The following is a 19,977-nucleotide window of genomic DNA, read 5'->3' as shown; positions in this document are numbered from 1 at the left end:
GTCAATAAACTTTTTATTAAATGCACTGTGCTAAGGCTATGGATACAGCGAAAGGCAGTACATGCATTTGGGGAGCTCACAATCTAATGGTGAAAGTATATAAACAACTATGTGAAAAGTACATACAAGATACATGGGAAATAACCAGCAGAGGGAAGGCACTAGAACTGAGAGAAAGCAAGACTGGCAATCAAGGAGTTTGGGTTCTAGTCTTAGCTGTTGCCATTAATTAGTTGTGTGACTTTAAAACGGACATTTTTCTATCTGAGTCTCAGTTTACTTGTCTATCAGGTGGAGATAAAAATAATGCCTACCCTATCAACTTCTCCAGGGTGGTGGGAGGAACAAACAATAATGAGGGTGAAATCATTTTGAAAAGTTAAAGTGTCATACAAGTTTAAGGGATGATAATAAACAGCATTTCCATTTGGAGGTCCCTTAGACATCTCAAACTCAATATGTCTAAAACAAGGACTCATTATTTCCCCCCCAAAACCAATCACTTCTCCAAACTTCCTTATTTCTGTCAAAGGCAATTAATTCCATCTGGTCAGTCACCCTTCCCACTTTCCTCTCCATTGCCTGACAAATTTAATCAATCTAATGTTGATCCACAGATATTCATATTTAATCAATTGCCAATTCTCATCTATTTTAGGTCCACAGAGAGCATCCTTCATATCAGTCTCCTTCTCATAATAGCCATTCATAATGGCCACTCATAATGGCCCTACCCTTCTTCAATTCTTCATCACCTCTCCCCTGGACTATCGCAATAACCACCTAATTGGTCTCCAGATTGCCAGTTTCTCTCCTTTCCAATCCATCTTCCACAGAGCTGGCAGATCAAAAGTACCAAGACACAGAGCTGACCAGCACACTCCTCTACTCAATAATCTTGCAAACATCACATTATTAGTAATTAATAACCCCAATATTATTTATTTATTTTTATTATCCCAATTGCTTCTAGGATAATCCTCAGCCTGGCACTCATCCTCCATAATCTCAGGATAACTGTGACCCATGAAGAATTATCTGTTGGACAGTGGAGTCAGATGGAGAGGACATGTCTAAACTTCCCATAGAGATAGATATTGTCCCTTCAAGATCCCTGCCTCCTGCGCTCCCCATCCCAAGCTTCTCAGTCCCTCAAGATTCTATGATGGGCTGAGTCTTCATTAGGGTTGAGGTAGGAAATAATCACCCTCCCTAGGCTCTCTACAGTTTCATAAAAGAAAGGTTGGAGTTTGTGTAAGATGGTCAGGCAAAGTCTAGGGACCACAAGGCAACGGTAATACTCTCTGGTGCTATGGAACAGTTGACCCCAAGATGTTCCGATGGAAGTGGTCTGGGTTTAAGGCAGCTCCAACTCTAAGCTTCAGGGACCCTCTTTGTGCCAAGAAGTGCTATCCCTATACGACAAAGCTATCAAGGTACAAGCCCATACCTGGTATCTCCAAACATCCCCAGTCCCTCAAAATCCTTAAGGGTGGAAAAAGGAAAGAATCTCAATGAAGAGAGCTTTTATGGTTGGGGGACAGGGGGCTGTAGAACTGAAAGTGAAAGCAGGAGGCCCGTCTACGGTGCCCATTTTTAACCCTGCTCGACCCAGGATGAGAGCGAAACCCCTGTGCCTAGCAGAAAAGCGCTCCGCGGTCTGCAGGAGGTCCCCTATTCCCCTCCAGAAACGTAGCTAAACCGGCGTTTCTCATCAATGAATAGCCAGTCCCTTGGAGCTTCCTCCGAGGAGTCAAATACTGTTTACTCTATCACAGCACCCCGAGAAAGATCCCTCTCCTCATCTAACCTGCGAGCCACTCTCTTCCCCGGGGTTCCAGAACGCAGCGTGGCTCCAGCCGCCGTCAGGTTCCAGACTCGACTCCCAGCTTGGGTTTGGAGCCAGGGTAGGGAGGAGTTGGGGGGAATATGAGTGGAGGGCGCGGCCCCAACTCCAGGGTGCGGTGGGGCGGGCACTAGTTGAACCCCACTGGGAGGAGCAGAGCGGACTAGAGAGCTGCGAGGGGCGCGCAAAGGAGCAGGTGAGACGGCTCTGGCTCCGGACAAGTACCGACGGCGCAAAGAGAGCTGGGGCTGAGGCCACATCAGGTTTGGGGTGAAGGAATGAAACGGGTGGTGGGGAACCTTAATAAAGGAGGGAGGAATTCGCCCCGTGGAGGCTTCTCTGAGAGAAGACAGTAGGAGCACCTGGGGGAAAGGGGACACGAGTGAGAAGGGATTATTTCCCCAAATAGTCTCTAGACTCTCCCCAGACCAATTCACACTCTAAAATCAGGGGGAAATAAGGGAACCCTCTCCTTTTCCCTGCACTGAGCAGGACAAAGGCCAAAGTAATACCTAAAACCAAGAAGAGATATGTGTGATCCCCTGAGCACCGGTCCCTGCAACACTCCACAATGAGATTCTGTGTGATCCCGCCCCAGGAGGTCCCAGTGAGATCTTGAGAGATCAACATTCACTCGGCTCATCTCACTTCCTGAACCAGTGTGACTGGACTGGAGGGAACCGAAGGTTAGAGGGAAAGGGAGAACTGTGCTGGGAGGTGATGATTCCAGATAAGGGCCACTGGGCTTGAGAACACCAGACGTGACCAGAGTTGGAGTCTGGGGCCAACTGGAGAGGTGTGGAGGTTGAGGGCTGCTCTTCACTCCTGGGCTGCCAGTTTTTGGCCTCCCACACTCCATCCCACTGCAACCCATCTTGTGGGTGATGATGGAAAGAGCTGAAGGTTGTGGAGAGGGTGCAGGGTCACGGGCTTTTAAAATCAGTCCCTAACCTTGGTCAGTCTGGGAAATGGGGGAGAGGGATGGTTCTGGACCCCAATTCTTACATCTAAGTCTGAGTGGGGAGGGTCGGGAGAGGATGAGACAGAAAGAGGAGTGAGAACCAGATGAGACTGGAATAGATATAGGTAGGGTAGTCTAGATGAAAGAGTGCCTCTGGGAGTCTGGTACAAATACTTATGCAGAATTTAGTATAAGTGGGAAAACCAGAAGGTTAGGGGACACACATTTGTATGTTACTGGAGAGGAGCCTTTAAGTAGGTTCACAGAAGAACTCAAAAAGAAACAAATGGCCCCCAAAGGACCCCATTCCAACCCTAGTGTAATAGTCTCCCTACTATGTTGTCGGTAAGTATTTTGTCCTCAACAGTGGATTCTGAAAAAGACAGCTGTGGGAGTTCAATTCGTTTATTTACTTAAAAGAAATTCTTGCTAACTGATGGATACTGCTGTCTCAGGTAGAAGACAATTTTATGAAGGAGCTGACCTGCTAGTCTGGTTTGGAAATGGGTGGAGTTCAAGCTATCTGGAAAGGGAAGGAAAGGAAAGGGGGGGGGGGGGAGGTGGGAGGAATGCACTCAAGAGACCTGTCAAGAGATCACCCAGGCTGGAAGAGGTTCCTGCATCCTTAGCTTTCTTTGGTTCTTTCCTTCTGGTTACCCACTGCCTCTGCTCAGGTTCAGTAACTCTCCCAGGGTTCTCTGGGTCATAAGGTGGATGTCACTTGCTCAGTAGAGCCCTCCCTGATACAGATTTAATTACACAAATATTTATTAAACATATACTCTGTGCAAGGCACTTGCTATCATCTAGGAGTCTAGGTCAATAACCTCTAAGGGTTTTTTGATCTCATACTCTCTATCAGTTTAATTTTTTTTAAAATTTGAAGCATATCATCCTAAACTACAATATCCATGGGGCAGCTAGGTGGTGCAGTGAATAGAGCACCAGCCCTGGAGTCAGGAGGACCTGAGTTCAAATTCGGCCTCAGACACTTGACACACTTACTAGCTGTGTGGCTTTGGGCATGTCACGTAACCCCAATTGCCCTCCAAAAAAAAAAAAAAAGAAAAAAAATACAATATCCAAAAAGTCTTAGTGCAGTTTTACACTCCAAAACTTCAGATTTCACTAAGACTTTAGGAACATTCTGTATATATATTTATGTACCTATAGACATGACACACACTATTGTATGACTTACACTATGCAACCCAAAACAAAAAGGGAAGGGGTGTTCTCTTGCTCCCAGGCCACTACTTCAGAGAGCAGAGTCCACTCTCTGACAGCTAGCTGACCTCCAAAACAAGATGATCTGAGAGGAACAGGGTGGGTATGTTGGGAAGGGTGGAGAGAGGAATTTTCCTAAAGGCCTGTGAGTAACTCAGGCTATAGGTGCCCAGGTAATTGTTAAGAGAATAACTGCCCTGAGGGGCAGTAGAGGGAGCTTTCATGATGGAAGTGGGGGGAGGGGTGAAGAGGAGGGAAGTGAGTGTTGAGGAATAATGAATGTTTAAAGGGTAGTACAGTCAGGATGGAGACAAGCCCCCAAATTGGCTATGACAGGGAGGTCAGGATTCAGTTCACCTCCCCACTCTCCAGGTGGTTAAACACACATCTTTGGGTCATGCTACAGTGCCCCTTTTGGAGACCACTTCTCTAAGTCACTGTGTTGGGCATTGATTCCAGTTTCTAAAAAGCATCTTGGTACAGCAGAAAGAGCACTAGTCCTAGAATCACAAGACCTAGGTTTGAATCCCATCCCCAAAAATTACTACTTGTGGAACCTTGGGCAACTGTGTTACTTTAGCTCTCTGGGCCTCAGTTTCCTATTCTGTAAAATGAGGGAGTCAGTCTCTGAGGGTTTTCCTAGATCCAGGATAGGGCCTGGACCAGTGATTTAATTTATTTGAGGAACTCCCAGGTGAGGAAACACCCCCTACCAATAGAGGACAGCACCTTCTCTGCAATTTTCAGTCTAAGACTTGCTTAGCCTCTTAAGTCTTAGAGCACTAAGGTTAAATGACTTGCTCAGTGTCATACAACCAGAATATGCATCAGACTTGAACCCTGATCATCCTAGTTTATGAGGTCAGCTCTCTAACCACTATACCATGCTTCCCTTCAAGTGTGTGTGTGTGTGTGTGTGTGTGTGTGTGTGTATAGTTTGGTGTAGAGGAAGGACAACAAAATGATTTCATATGATTTAAAAGTTTTTCAGAAGTAGCTATTTTTAAAGTCAAGAATATTCAGTCCCATTGAAGGAATGTTCATTAAGCTTGGGCGCTAAGGAATACAGAGATGAGCTACCTTCCCTGTCCTCCAGGAGTTCACCTTCTAGTGGGTATATAAAGCACACCAGTGCTGCTTTGTGATCTAACCCTAGCAGAAGTCTTTCCCCAGCTCAGTTTGATAGGCGCAGCTGAAGTCTACTCCCTCTCTCCATCCTTATCTCCTAAACTCTTTTGCCCAAAATTCTTTTTAATGTTGAGATCGCTTCACCTCCAGTTTCCTTCTTTGTTCCCTTCCCTCTAGGGGAGGGCCTGCAGTAGAGGTAGACCTCTAGCCAGGAGGGAAAGGAACAAGCATTTATTAGGCACCTACTGTGTGCCAAGTACTATGCTAAGCACTTTATAAGTACAGTATTATCTCATTTTATCTTCACGGCAAGCTTGGGAGCTAGATGCTATTATCCCAATTTTACAGTTGAAGAAACTGAGACAAACAGAACTTGTCTAGGATTTCGAAGCTAGTAAGTATCTGAGGCTGCATTTAATTCAGGACTTCCAGAATCTAGGCCCCTAGATGACTTAGGGATAGGTTAGAATAAGAAACTGATTAGTGTGCCACTCCTTATTGGAGGAACAAACCATCTTATTTCTGTCTTTACCTACATATTATCTATTCTGAGCAGAATATCAGAGCTGGAAGGGACCTTGGAGATCTTCTTAAGTCTAAGCCTTCATTTTATAGATGAGAAGACTGAGACCCAATGACATGAAGTGATATGTCCAAGGTCAAACAGCTAGTCAGTGGCACTGGGAGGGCTTGACCCTGGGTCCCCTCTTATGAAGGAGAAGGGGTCGTCCTTTCTACACAGAGACACCCTCCTCCTCCCATTCACTTCTCCTAAAACTTCAGGAATTAAGAGAAAGAACCCAAGGCTGTCTTACATCCTTTGTTGTGGTTATTCAGTTGTGCCCAAATCTTTATGAGCCCAGTTTGGGGTTTTCTTGGCAAAGATAATGGAGTGATTTGCCATTTCCTTCTCCAGCTCATTTTACAGGTGAGGAGACTGAGGCAAACAGGGTTAAGTGACTTACCCAGGGTCTCACATCTAGTAAGGGTCTGAGGCCAGATTTGAACTCAGGAAGATGAATCTCTTCCTTATTCCAAGCTCAGTCCTGTACCACCTACCCTATCTCCTTTTTAAGATCAATTTTATTTAAGATTACCATCCTGAATCACACTAAGTACTCACACTTGAACTGGTCTGATATGCTAAACCGTATGTATCCTCTTACCTGAATTATTCCCCACCTGTAGTAGCTGAAATAGATACTAACTGTATACATAATTGACTGTGTGTGCTCCCTTCCTGATTTGGGAGAAGACTCTTAGTTACTTCTACGTCTATTTCTACAGTCGAGGCTTAGCATTTCAGGGAGGAGAGAATCCCCCTGGTGGATCTAGTTAGTGATAACACAAAGGAGGACCCAAGAATTCCAAGAGGGACTGGCACTCCCAAATTGATTTGGTTAGCCCTCTTATCAATCCCAGTTTTGTCACAGTCTCTTGTCACTCTCTTTCTGTGTTTGTCCACATCGATGTGAACATGAGTTCCCTATTTGTGTGTCTTTGTTTCTCTGTTTTTCTCTGTTCTTTGTATAAATGATTGTTTATTTAAGGTTTTGTGTCTTTCCCTCTATTAATATCTGGATTTTTTAAAAAATTTATTTTTTCAATTAACGAACATTTATTTTCTCTCCCTCCCACCAACCCTTTCCCAAAGAAAAGGAAAACCCTTATAGCAAATATGCATAGACAAGCAAAACAAGTTATCATATTAACCACATCCAGAAATGTATGCCTCATTCTGCATCTTGAATCTATCACTTGTCTGTTAGGAAGTGGGTAGTACAGATGTATGTCAGTCCTTTGTGATCAGGGCTGGCCATTACATTGATCAGAAACCTTATGTCTTTTGAATGTCTGTGTCTGTGTGTGCATGTATTGGTCTGTATCTCTGTATGTGTCTCTGAGCACGTGTTTGTGTATTTTTCCTAATCCTTGTGATGAGTCTAGGGAGAGGATTGATAAATTGAATTTAGATTGGTGCAGCTGGTATTAAGAGAGCAGTGACCCCTTTTCTGTGAAACCAGACAGGAAAGCCAACAGCGGACAGAGAGAAGGAAGAGAAGCATCTAAAAAAGATGAACATGATCCACCTTGAGAGAAAGAACTGATATGGCCTGAATGCAAACTGAAACATAGTATTTTCCACTTTATTCTTTTTGTGGGTTTTCCCCCCTTTCTGGTCTTTGTCTTCTTTCACAATAGGACTGATTTTACATTATTGAACATGCATGACCTATATCAAATTCCCATTTTAGGGAGAGGGGAGGGAAGGGAGGGTGGAAGAAAATCTGGAACTTAATTTTTTTTCAAGTGAATATTAAGAAGGGCAACTAGGTAGTACAGTGGATGGAGCACTGGTCCTGGAGTCAGGAGTACCTCAGTTCAGATCCAGCCTCTGATACTTATTAGCTGTGTGACCCTGGACAAATCATTTAACTAAAAAAAATGTTAAACTTGTCCTTATGGGGGAAATTGGGGAAAAATAAGATATTATTTATTTTAATAAGATATTATTTATTAATAAATTAATACTTATTACTTTATTATCCATTATTTAAATTATCTTATCTTAGTATCATATTTTATATTATTTATTAATAAAGTCACTTGACCCTGTTTGCCTCAATTTCCTCATCAGTAAAATGATTTGGAGAAGGAAATAGCAAACTTCTCCAGTATCTTTGCTAAGAAAACCCCAAAATGGGGTCATAAATTAATTCTATATAAATATAAATAAATATATAAATATATGTTTATTAATTAAAACATTATTAAAAGAATACAAGATATAATATTTTTAAAAAGTGGAAAAGAATAGGAGAGGTGACCAGTGGGGCAAGGAGGGGGTAAGATATTGGGTAAATGAGGAAAATGGGAACAGAAAGCTGGAGAATCAGTTTAGAGATGGGAGGAATCTTAGAAAGTACTGAGTTGGATCTCATTTTGAAGATGAGAAAACTGAGGGCCAAAGGAGTTGGTGATTTGCCAAAGGTTATGCATCTAGTTAGTTGCAGAGCCAGGACTAGTATTTAGGTCTCCTGATGTCCAGTTCAATTACACTTTCCAAGAGAAGGAAACAGTGTTTCAGTGGAAAGAATCAGATTTGGAATCAAAGAGCTCTGCCCCTTACCACCTGTATGAGTCACTTAACTTCTCTGGGCCTCAGTTTCCCTTTTTTGTATAATAAGGAAGTTGTACTGTACTCAGTGACCTCTAAGGTCTAAGTCTAAGTTAAGAAGGTCCAAGCTAAGGTCTAAGGTCTGGTGCTGTCTATGATGCCATGACAAGAGATAGCATATACAATAGGCATCTATTCAACTACATGTACTCAGCATTAGAAACACAAAACAGAACAAAACAAAAAATTGTCCTTGGGGCAGCTGGGTGGTGCAGTGAATAGAGCACTGGTCCTAGAGTCAGGAGGACCGAGTTCAAATCCAGCCTCAGACACTTAACACAAAAACTAGCCATGTGACCTTGGACAAGTCACTTAGCCCCAGTTGCCTCCAAAAAACAAACAAATGAACAAACAAAAATTGTCCCGCCCCTAAGGAACATTTAGATAGATATACAAGGAAATTTGAGGAGGAGAAAAGAGTATTAACAGCTAGGGAGATCAGGAAAGGCTGACAGTAAGGAGCCTAAAACATGGAGCTAAATAGGGACTGTGCACCAGCTATAGGAGACAGCCTGTACAAAGACATAGAGGAGGGAAATGGAATAATGAGTTTGAGGAACAACTAGTTGTACAGTTTGATTGGAGAGTAGAATTTGTGGAGGGAAGTAGTATGGAATGAGGCTGAGAAGGTAAGAAGGAGCTAGATGTAAAGGACATTAAATGATAGGCATTTTAATTTTATCTCATAGGCAATAGGGAGCCCCTGAAGGTATTGGAGTGAGTAGTCAGACACTTGAAGATATGGTCAGCCTTGTGCCTTAAGGAGAGAATTTTGACAATGGCACAGAAGTTAGAATGAACAGGGAAGAGTTAGAAAGAACAGGGAATCACAGGATATCATTAAGGATATTGTTACAATAATCCAGGTGAGGAATGATGAGAACCTGGAAAGATCTGGCAACTGGTTGACAAAAAGTAGATTGTGGTAGTGTATTCGACTCTTTGTGACCCCATTTGGGGTTTTCTTGGCAAAGATACAGGGGTGGCTTGCCATTTTCCTTCTCCAGCTCATTTTATGAATGAGGAAACTGAGGCAAACAGGATTAAGTGACTTGCCCAGGGTCACACAGCTAGTAAGTTTCTGAGGCCATATTTGGATTTAGGAAGATGAGCCTTCCTGACTCCAGGCCTATACTTTATCCACTTCACTGTTAGCTGCCCAACTTCACTACTTAGCTGCCCAAAAGTAGCAGGTACCCATATTCCAAATAGGAGCTGCCCATATTTCAACCTAAATGTTACTCGTGATAGAAGGCAATATATTGTAAAATTAAAGCAGAATGCCTATAAGATATGAGACTACTAAATAGTCAGAAAGGAGACTGATCAATAAAGTTTCAAATTCACTTGCACCTAGGAAATTATAAGCTCTAGGCCAGGGGTGAGGAACCTGTGGCCTTGAGGTCACATGTGGCCCTCTAGGTCCTCAAGTGTGGCCCTTTGATTGAATCCAAACCTAATAGAACAGATCCCCTTAATAAAAGGATTTGTTCTGTAACTCAGACTCAGTCAGAAAGCCTCTCCCAAGGACTTAGAATATGTGGCCATATGTGGCCCCTTAGGGTCACAGTGGTTTAGGAAAATATAAAAAGAGTAATTCTCTTATACAAATGAGGTATGAGAGGAAGAACTGATACAGAGGAATCAGATGGAGGGGGGGAAGACTGATAGACCTGGAACCCTACTCTCATCGGGAATCGGTTAGAGAGGGAACAATATACATGAATCTAGAAGTACATCAAAGTCTTCTAAATTCAGAAAGAAATAACAGGCTAAGTAGATAGGGAGGGGGGACAGGATAAGGGAGGGATCTTTGGTGGAGGGCGGAGGTTAAGTAATAGGAGGGCAAGGTAGTCTTGAGGCCACAGGTTCCCCACCCTTCCTACGCTGTTAATTACAGTCCCATTGATGCCTTGGAGATGTGGAGCTAGCCATCTCTGGGACAACTGTAGAAAAGGGCAAAGGTAAGATTTCGTGAAAAACAAAACCCAGAACTAAGAATGGAAGAGGAAGGCCAGTTACCATTGTTTTGTGGCCGGGCAGAAGGAAAACAGAATCCCATGCACCCAACACCAGGTGAAAAGATATTTGAGAAATCTGAACTTTATCAGGATGATCAGATAAAGGGGCCCTGACATATGAGTGAAGTATCTGACATATGAGTGATGTAGAGAATGGAGCCTTATCTGTGATCTCAACAGCCTAGGGAGACTCATGGCATAGCAGATAAGTCCAAGAGTTACTGCCCAGAGAGGTTAGGGACTTTGGCTAGAGACACAAAACCAGTAAGAGGGAGCTAGCTGGTGAGGTGGGAAAGAGCACTGGAGCTGGAGTCAGGAAGACTTGAGTTTCAATCCTGCCCCCAGACACTTAATAGTTGTGTGACCCCAATCACTTAGCCTCTCTCAAGCTCAGTTTCCTGTCCCATATGGTTGTTGTGAAGATCAAATGAGATAACTTTTGTAAAATGCTTTGAAAACCTTAAAGTGCTATATGAGTGTTAGGTATTGTTACAGCTATTATTAAAGACCTGGGGTTCACGTCTGTAGTAGCAAGCACCCTAGCATAGGAAGGATGGCTGCTAGCACAGGTTCTTTGATCTGCTTTTCTAAAGGAAAGCAACTCAACAGGGGTTAACAATCTTACTTTAATCAAACATATATCATTTACTTAGCTGGGGGGGGAGGAAGAGGCAGCACCCTGAACTTCAGAGAAAATACAAACAGAAGTTACAAGCCAACAAAAAGTACAGACAGAAAAAAATAACACAATTCAACAGACAAACAGAGAGGGCTTCTAACTGTCTGACCATTACATACATACATAGTTACCAGAGAGAGAAGCACCAACATCTGGGTTTTCAAAGCAAGGAGGCTCAATGGCTGCCCAGAATCTCATCTGACCAAATCACACAGTTCTTGCCATAAGTGTGCTCCAAAGCAAAACCTCACCTCAGGGTGTATATATAGCCTTCTCCAGGGTCAGAGGACAGCACAACCTTTGTGACCCACTGCCTAATTACAAAGTAACGAGGTGTGGGTCTTCCTGAAAAACAAGCCTCCTCTAAGCAAGCTTCTTTTGTTGGGCTTCAAGTGAGGCCCATTAAGAGGCAGGGAAGATCTTCACATTTTCTAGGTCTATTAAGGGGCAGGGAAGATCTTCAAATCCTTACCATTACAACATCCCACCTTGGTTACTCATGATCTATGTGATCCCTGGAAAGAAATTTTACCTCTCTGAGCCTCAGTGTATTTACCTGCAAAATGGCAATATTAATGTGACCTACCTCATTGAATTTTGTGTGAATCAATTTAGGTAATGTATATAAAGCACTTTGAAATCCTTGAAATGTAATACAAATATCCTCTAGTAGTAGTAATTGTTGGAGTAGTGGTAGTAGCAGTAGCGGTAGTAGTAGTAGTAGTAAGGACAGGATATGAATCCTAGCCTTCTTGACTTTAAACCCAGCACCCTCTCTAATATACTGTGTTGCCTCCGAAAAGTGTTTTTTTTTTCACTTTCATAAGCATTGTTCTTTTCACCAACTTATTATCTGTGTAGTAGGGCAGGAAGAACATAAAAGAGGGTTGGGTGTATGTCCTGAGATCACATCCTGAAATCCATAGATGATAACAAAGTCTCTGGTGGTAATTGCCCTGATTTGGGGAACCTGAGGGTTATGCTATAGACAATAAGGAGCCACTGAAAGTTTTATAACCCACTTCTTCATAATCCACTGAGGGTTATGGAGAAATACACTGTGAGATGCTGAAGGGAACAGTGACCCCTTAGATGCCGATTCCATCATCAGTGGGGAGGAGGAGCGCCTAATGCTAGTGGGGTGAGAATGAGGAATAAAAGCTATGGCAGGGGCACTAATCCATGACCTTGTACTATTATAGCAGCCTGTCTCCTGACCCCACATCAAGATGTCTGCCTTTGGACACACATTCCCCTTCTATGTTGGCCCCAAACCCACCTTCCCCATGGATACCACCTCAGCAGTCATTATCACAGTCTTCTTAACTGCACTGTTCACTTTCATCGGAATTCTGCCTGGTATCCGAGGCAAGATGGTAAGAGAGGTGCTCCAGCTCTGGCATAACTCAGCCTGAAGAAACCCCAGCCCCAAGAAAACTCCAGTCTCCAGTCCCAGATCTAAGCCCCACCTGAGCGGAATCCCAAGCCTAACTAAGATAGTCCTAGGAAACCCCAGCCCTAAGTAACCACAACTCTAGAGATACCCAGTCTGGGGGGAGACTTTGATTGTTGTTTAGGGTGGGATGAAGAGGGAGCAGAGTTCTAATCACTGAATTCAACTCATGATTCAGAGGCTGTTTTGGCTGCTTCGGGTGGTGACCAGTCTATTCATTGGAGCTGCCACCCTGGGTGAGTATGTACAGAGAAGGATCAAATGCCCATTCTTGAAAATGTGATCCTGCGTTGTGGGTTCATGATGTGTGGTGGTGGAACAGTCTCAAAGGATTCAGAGTCAGACTACTTATCCAAGTACAGGCATTTATTGAGATTGATGCCTCTCATAAAGCGGGCTAAGTTCCAAGAGGAACCAGCAACTTCTGAAAGAGCAAGATGGATTTTTATAGGGTAAAGATGCAATTACATAACAGAAATTATGAATAATAAAAAGACAGAAGGGGTTTGTGAAAGGATTAGGTAATGGAGGAGAAGTCCCAACCACAGTGGACTGCACATGAGATTACTCACAATGCATACAGAAAAACCCATTTGGGGAGTGTGTATGTGTGATAATGACATTATAATAAGCCTCTTCATCATAAGTTCACCTAAAGGACAGCTTTTGCTGTTACTGTGCAGGTGTCTATTTAGCTAAAGTCCCTTCTATCATTTTTGGGGTCTACATCCTGCTTGGGCATCCTGGTAGTGCTGCTTTCTGATTGGCTGAGTATTGTGGTCCTGTCTGAGACTAGATGGATGTGGTTGTGGTTGAGTGTAAGGACACACTGGCTATTTCTGTGGGAAATATGAAGAATGGGTCTGGGGGCAGTGGCTGGCTAGAGGCAGTGTCTGGGCTCCCATTACATGGGCACACCTGCTGTTTCTGTGGGAAATACGAGTTCATGGACACACCTGTTGGTCTAGTTAGTAGTGAGGCAAATATGAAGAAGTTAGGGTATTGATTGGTGGTGGTGGACCTGCTGTTCAGTGGGGCCTATAAGGAATTTAGAATATTGGGGCTGGGGGCAGCTTTATTAGAATTCTATTTCCTCTATTTCCCCAAGTTTTCCCTCCCCCCTTCCCCATTTCCCCCATTGTTCCCTTCACTGAAAGACCAACTCTTACTGTGTGAGGAGAAGAATCTAGGGAGACAAGTGGGCTGGCATGACTTTATCAAGGAGTCTGATGCTGGTGAATCATTGGAGCTTGGAAAATTCTAAGCTACAGTGTGTGAAAGCTGACCCAGTGAACCAACTAAGTCTGGCACCATCATGGTGATCTCTGGGGAGCGAGAGGTCACACAGCTACCTTAGGGGGAGCAAACAAAGTCATTTGGGAAACAGAACAGGTCAAAGCTCCCTTTCCTAACAATAGATTGCTAAATGACCACTCTGGGTGAGATAGGGAGATAGTCTAAAATACACACACACACATATGAGTGCGTGTGCGTGTGTGTGTGTGTGTGTATGTGTGTGAAGAAGAAAGACATAGTAAAAATTACCCTAAACCGGGAATCCAGAAACTTGATTTCTAGTTTCTGGTTTCAGGCCTGCCACCAACTAGTGACATGACTTTGGGCAAGTCACTGCTTTCCCTTCTTCTGGGCCTTGGTTTCACAATTTTAAAATGAGCAGACTATACTAGATGTTTCTGAGGTCTTTTCTAGAAACAAATCCCATAACCCTATGAACCTGTGACCTTCCCTTCCCTCTGCTTTCCTGTGTCAGTCATAGTGCTAAGAACTTAAAAAAAATTTTTAATTAAAATTTTTTTTTGTCTTTTTGGAGGGGGGAAGGCAAGGCAATTGGGGTTAAGTGACTTGCCCAAGGTCACAAAGCTAGTAAGTATTAGGTGTTTGAGGCCAGATTTGAACTCAGGTCCTCCTGACTCCAGGGCCAGTGCTCTATTCACTGTGCCACCTAGCTACCCCAAACTTTTTTTTAAAACAAATATTATTTCATTTGATGCTCACAACAACTGTGGGAAGTTATTATCCCCATTTTACAGTTGAAGAAACTGAGGCAAATGTCAGTTAAGTGATTTGCTGAGGGTCACACAGCTAGTAAGTGTCTAAGACTGGATCTGAATTCATGTGTGCCAGACTCTAGGCCCAATACTTGATCCATTGCCACTCCTTTTGATGAGTAAGATGCTAAGCACTGGGGTTTTGTTGTAGTTATTCAGTTTCCAACTCTCTGTGTCCCCATTTGGGGTTTTCTTGGTAAAGATACTGGAGTGGTTTGCCATTTCCTTCTTCTACTCATTTTTTACTGACAAGGAACTAAAGCAAACAGGGTTAAGTGACTTGTCCAGGGTCACACAGCTAGTAAGTGTCTGAGGTCAGATTTGAATTCAGGAAGATGGGTCTTCCTGATTCCAAGCCCAGTGCTCTGCCCACTGCGCCACCTAGTGGTCCAGCCTGGAATTACAAAGGGGCAAATTATACTGAGTGTTTACACTCAACATTTTTTATGTAGCTGAAATCGAGTTAAAGTGAACACCTGAACCTAGAAGTCCCTGGAAGACAATGGCAATAAAAGTGGGGAAATGGATGATTGCATCGTCTTGGTGACAGTGGAAGGAAGAGGAGTCTCCATGCTGAGGCTGCTTATTAATTGTGGCAGCTGGGTATCCAAGTAGTAGAGTGTTGGACCTGGAGTCTGGAAGCCCTGAGTTCAAATCCAACCTCAGACACTCTCTGTGGGACCCTGGGCAAGTCCTTAACTGCTGTCTGCCTCAGTTTCCTCATCTGTAAAATGAGGATGATAACCTACCTTCCAGGGATGTTGTGAGGTTCAAATGAGGAAATGTGTAAAATGCTTTGCAAATCTTAAGGCACTTATATAGATGCTAGTTATTATTAGTAATTCATCATAATAATATTCCATTTTCCCTTCTCCTATTGCTCTGGGCAGTATCTCGAGAGAGAACAGATGCAGACCCAGACAAAGAAGGAGAGGCTTTGAACCCAATAACCATATCCACCATATGACTCTCTTACCATTCCCCCTTCTTCTCTCCAGCTGTGAACTTCAGTGGGGAGTGGTCTGTGGGCCAGGTCAACACCACTACTACGTATAAGGCCTTCAGCCCCATGAGGATCAGTGCAGATGTGGGATTGCAAATAGGTCTTCGAGGGATCAATATCACCCTTACAGGTAAAAGGACGTGATTGGGTCAATCCTGGTGGAGCTTTGTATCTTTGGCAATCATGTAACTCTGGGTCAGGGAAGCTTAAGGGATTTTGGCCCTGGGTGGAGGAGGTTAGGAACGCAGAATGGGAACAGTGGGAGAAACGCTGGTTCTGGGATCAGAGGACATGGGCAGATTTCCGCCTTTGATGATTACCGTATGACCTTAGGCGGGTCACTTAACCTCCTCTTCTTTAAAATGAAGAAGTCAGACTAGAGAGCCCCTGGTATCTCACCTTTCTTAATGGAGAATCCCGTGATCCCTGAGACATACTTTTCCTCTCAGCCATGGTCAAGGTTTTCCTCCCTAGCTCATTCCCATGCCTCTATCTCCCCAATGTGCTCTTTCCTATTTGAATCTGTCCCTACTGAATCGGGATGGGATATTATAAGACGCTCTCTGGCTCTCACAGGGGAAACGCACACGCACACACACAGAGCCCACTTGGTCCTGGTCCTCCTTGGGCCTTGGACGTCGGTCTGTCTTCCCCTGTCTCTTTTCCCCAGGGATACCAATACAGCAGCTGAATGAGACCATTGACTACAATGAGCAGTTCAGATGGCACTTGGGACAGAATTATGCTGAAGACTATATAGAGGCACTGGAGAAGGGGGTGCCTGACCCCGTGCTCTACTTGGCGGAGAAATTTACTCCCAACAGTCCCTGTGGCCTGTACCGCCAATACCGCCTGGCTGGACACTACGCTTCTGCCACGCTTTGGTGAGGATAGAGGGCTGGGCAGGGTGGCAAGAAGACAATAAACTGTTACTATCCTGGAAATCCTGGGGGGAGGGGGCTGGTGTCCTGGGCACAGATTCCAAGTGGTAGGTAGTTAAAAGTCCCCCCGCCGGAATCTTGTGGGTATCATGGGTCCCCTTCTCCTCACTTGAACAATGCCTTAACAGGGTCGCATTCCTTTGCTGGCTTTTATCAAATGTGCTGTTCTCCATGCCTGCATTAATTTATGGTGGACACATGCTCCTGGCCACGGGGGTCTTCCTCATCCTTTCATTAATCTTCTTTTCCACGGCCACAACGCTTACCCCAGTGTGCCCACTCCGCCTGGGCTCTGCCTCCCTGCACACTCAACATGGACCTGCCTTCTGGATCACACTGGCTACTGGTGAGGACCCTCCTGGAGGGATTTCAGGAATATCTGTAATATATAATATATTATAAATAATAGAATATATTATATTATAATTTCCCCTATTTCATTGTGAGAACCAAATGGTATATATAAAGTGCAATGTAAGTACTAACTATAAATTAACGTGCAATATAAATGCTAGCTAAAATATATAAAGTACTTTGCTCATCTTAATGTACAATATGTTAGCTATTATTCTTTTTATCCCTTTATACACTCTTTGCCCCCCCACCTCTCTTTAAGCGCCCCTGCTTGCACTTCTTCCCTCATCCCTCAACAATTCACTAAACATTTATTTATCATTTACTCTGTGCCAGGCACAATGCTAAATGCCAGAGATGTAAAGACAATGGGATGAAACAACATCTACACAGGGGATAAGTGGAAATATGTCCTGAGTAGATACAAACTAACTTAGGAGGGCATTAACAGCTCTTCCTATAGGGGGCAGCACAAGAACTACACTTTGAAGCTGTTCTTAGATGTAGAAAAGAGATCATTCCAAGCACAGTATCTTACCTACAGAACTGGAAGGGACTTCTGAGACCATCTAGCTCAATCCTCTCATATGACAGATGACCAAACTGATATCAGAGAGGTAGTAAGCATCAGGGGCAGGATTTGAATCTAGCTACAGAACCCATCTTTCCAGACCAGTCACAGATTAATTACTCTCCCCTATTCGCTCAAAGGGACCAATATCTGTAATGCATGTGGAAAGTATAAAGGGCCTTGAATGCCAAATAAAAGAATCTGCATTTTTTTCCTGGAAGGAATAGGGAGCCCCTGAAGTTTCTCGAGTAGGAGAATGACATGTCAAACCTGAAATTTAGAAACGTCAATTTGGTACCTATATGGAAGATAGATGAGAGAAGAAAAACATTGTAGTCAGGGAGAATATGAGGTGGGGTTTGGAGAGAGAATTAATTGTTTGGGACCTAGGACCAGGTTGAGTTTGAGATGTTTATGAGCCATTCAGGTGGAGACATCTAGCAAGTAGTTGGTAATTCAGGACTGGAGCTCAGGATATAGAGTAAGACTGGGTAAATTGAGGGTCAATCTGTATACAGGTGATAATTGACCCCATAAGACTTTATAGGATCACCCAGAGAGTATATCCAGAAAGAGAAGGGAGACCAGGACAGAGCCTTGGGGTACACCTATGTATGTGATGTATGTATGGATGTGAGATATGAATGATGATCCCAGTGTGTACTACCCCCTCCCCTTGTTTCTGTCCCGTGTCATTTTCTCTCTCCTTCCTCAGTCCTACCGAGTGCTCTCTGTGGTTCTTCTCTCTCCTCCACATCCCCCCCCTTCATGTATCTGACTCAGACTTCTTTGCCAACTCTCTTCTCCTCAGGGCTGCTGTGTATTCTGCTGGGCCTAGGTGTGATGGCAATGCACAGGATACAACCAGATAGGCTGAAGATTTTCTTCAACCAAAGTGAGATGGAGGAAACTGAAAAGACAGCAGGTCCAGAGGAAGGGGAACTCCTGGGTCCACGATACAAGATTTCAGTAGAGAGCCCTGGGGACCAAGATATAACTCTGTCAGAGGCTCCCAGTGAGGAACCCCTTATGGAAGAGCCCATCCGGCCTCCAGAGGAGCCCCAGAAAGAGCCAGAGAGTTCCTTATAACATCCCATCTCCTATACCCTACTGGAATTAGGAGTTTAAGGAAGTTTGGAGATGTCAGTGCCCCTAGCCCCATCTGTCAGGGATTTCCAGTTGGCATGCACTTTTACCTTCCCAAATTGCTGCCATTTGAGACTTCTTTTCAAGTTCCACATCTCATCCAACTCATCAAAACCAGGATTACCACCCCCCAAGTTTATGGTGGATATCTTCCCAGAAAGCCAGCATGGTATGCAAGAAAGAACAATGGACATGGAGCCAGAAGACCTGCATTCAAGTCTTAGCTTGAATCTACTACATTAATTCAGTTCAAAACAAAAAGCATTTATTATATTCCAAGCACAGTGAAAGGAGCTGGGATACAAATTTCCAGAACAAAAACAAGTCCCTGCCTTAAAGGAGTTTTATATTCTACTTATTAGCCTGTGACCTTGGGCAAGTCATTTCATCCCTTTGGGACTCAGTTTCTGCATCTTTAAAATGGGGAGAGGAAGAGAATGGATCAGTGATTGCTAACCTGTGGGGCCTTGAATACATAAGGTTACCAAATAATGACATTTTGATTTTTACATTTACCAAAATATCAAGGGAGTGGGAGGAGGTGTTTTGGAATTTTTATGTAAAAAAGAAGTCCTGTAATCCTCATGCTTTAAAAAATTGGGTCTACATTCTAATGTCTGACCCTTGCAGTTGGAGTCTGAGCAATGACTTTGGAAGGCAGTAGGTGGGGGTAGAAGCTAAAGGTCTTCTACAGGAACAATCAAGTCACTTTACCCCCTTCTGCCTCAGTTTCTCCCCTTGTAAAATAGGGCAGTTGGGCCTACCTTTCCATGCCCCTTTTAACTCCATCCTATGAACCCTCTCACATGATCAAAGATGCAGGCAATTTTAATACTCATTTCAAATTTGTCAGCCCGTTTTGTTTGTTTTATAATTTCCTTCTCTTTGAAGATGCCCAGACTTCATTTTAATTTGCTTTCATATGGCTCAGTGTGTTGGAGGGAGGTGGTTACACAACCTAATTTATCTGGCTATACTTAATTAAGTGAAACATTCCACTGGGAAAACACTATCATCCCCTTCACCTCCAATTTCCCCATTTATACCATCTTTCTTTTTATTACCCCCAACTTCTACACCACATATACTTGAGAACCAGCAAGACTTTAGTGCAAATAACACTGATCTAAGAGACAGGAGACCAGTGGTCAGAGGGTTGGCTCCAAAACTCAGTCAGTGCCTATTCTGTCAATTGACCAAATCCCACAGACCTAGTTAGAAAGAAATCGAGTGAGGAAAAAGACTGCCAATAAATGTGGAAACTTCTGCTCTCCACCGATCCAGTTCAGGAACTAAGTCAGTATAGGGTGAAGGGTACTCCCATGATTAGGACTCCCAACGAAAGCTAGAGGACCCAACCCGTGCTGTTTCGTTGGTGGTCCATAGAGTTGCATTTGTTG

General features: G+C 43.7%; 2 protein-coding genes across 7 annotated transcripts in view; one reads left to right on the top strand and one right to left on the bottom strand.

Moving 5' to 3' along the window:
- The window catches only part of DUOX1 (dual oxidase 1), a 65,126-nt gene extending 63,196 nt beyond the window's left edge, over positions 1–1,930 (bottom strand). The window contains exon 1 of the mRNA XM_069105674.1: positions 1,811–1,930. The gene's annotated coding sequence lies outside the window, so the exon portion shown is untranslated. The remainder of the gene's footprint in view (positions 1–1,810) is intronic.
- Positions 1,931–1,956: 26 nt separating this feature from the next.
- DUOXA1 (dual oxidase maturation factor 1) lies at positions 1,957–19,415 on the top strand. Of its 6 annotated transcripts, none has more exons than XM_069105939.1 (8): positions 1,957–2,042; positions 2,445–2,532; positions 12,243–12,416; positions 12,672–12,729; positions 15,561–15,695; positions 16,236–16,449; positions 16,635–16,852; positions 18,243–19,415. In XM_069105939.1, the coding sequence occupies exons 3-8, from the start codon at positions 12,270–12,272 to the stop codon at positions 18,518–18,520; spliced, it is 1,050 nt and encodes a 349-aa protein (XP_068962040.1). In that variant the 5' UTR covers positions 1,957–2,042; positions 2,445–2,532; positions 12,243–12,269; the 3' UTR covers positions 18,521–19,415. The 6 variants fall into 6 exon arrangements, with proteins under 6 accessions (XP_068962040.1, XP_068962038.1, XP_068962041.1 ...); XM_069105937.1 differs by having other exon boundaries at positions 2,339–2,532; XM_069105938.1 differs by having other exon boundaries at positions 1,993–2,109.
- The last annotated feature ends 562 nt before the right edge of the window (positions 19,416–19,977 follow it).

The sequence above is a fragment of the Petaurus breviceps genome, unplaced genomic scaffold (genome assembly GCF_028583685.1).
Source record: "Petaurus breviceps papuanus isolate PSGF00001 unplaced genomic scaffold, PetGlider_PUasm1.0 77, whole genome shotgun sequence".
NCBI classification, from domain to species: domain Eukaryota; kingdom Metazoa; phylum Chordata; class Mammalia; order Diprotodontia; family Petauridae; genus Petaurus; species Petaurus breviceps.
This window is presented reverse-complemented; position numbering and strand designations above follow the sequence as displayed.

Bases quoted from the DNA above. Each gene is read 5' to 3' on its own strand.
- DUOXA1 (XM_069105940.1), top strand. From the start codon at position 12,270: ATGTCTGCCTTTGGACACACATTCCCCTTCTATGTTGGCCCCAAACCC. The intron at 12,730-15,560 runs GTGAGTATGTAC...TCTTCTCTCCAG, and splicing joins CATTGGAGCTGCCACCCTGG to CTGTGAACTTCAGTGGGGAG. The intron at 16,450-16,634 runs GTGAGGATAGAG...ATGCCTTAACAG, and splicing joins TACGCTTCTGCCACGCTTTG to GGTCGCATTCCTTTGCTGGC.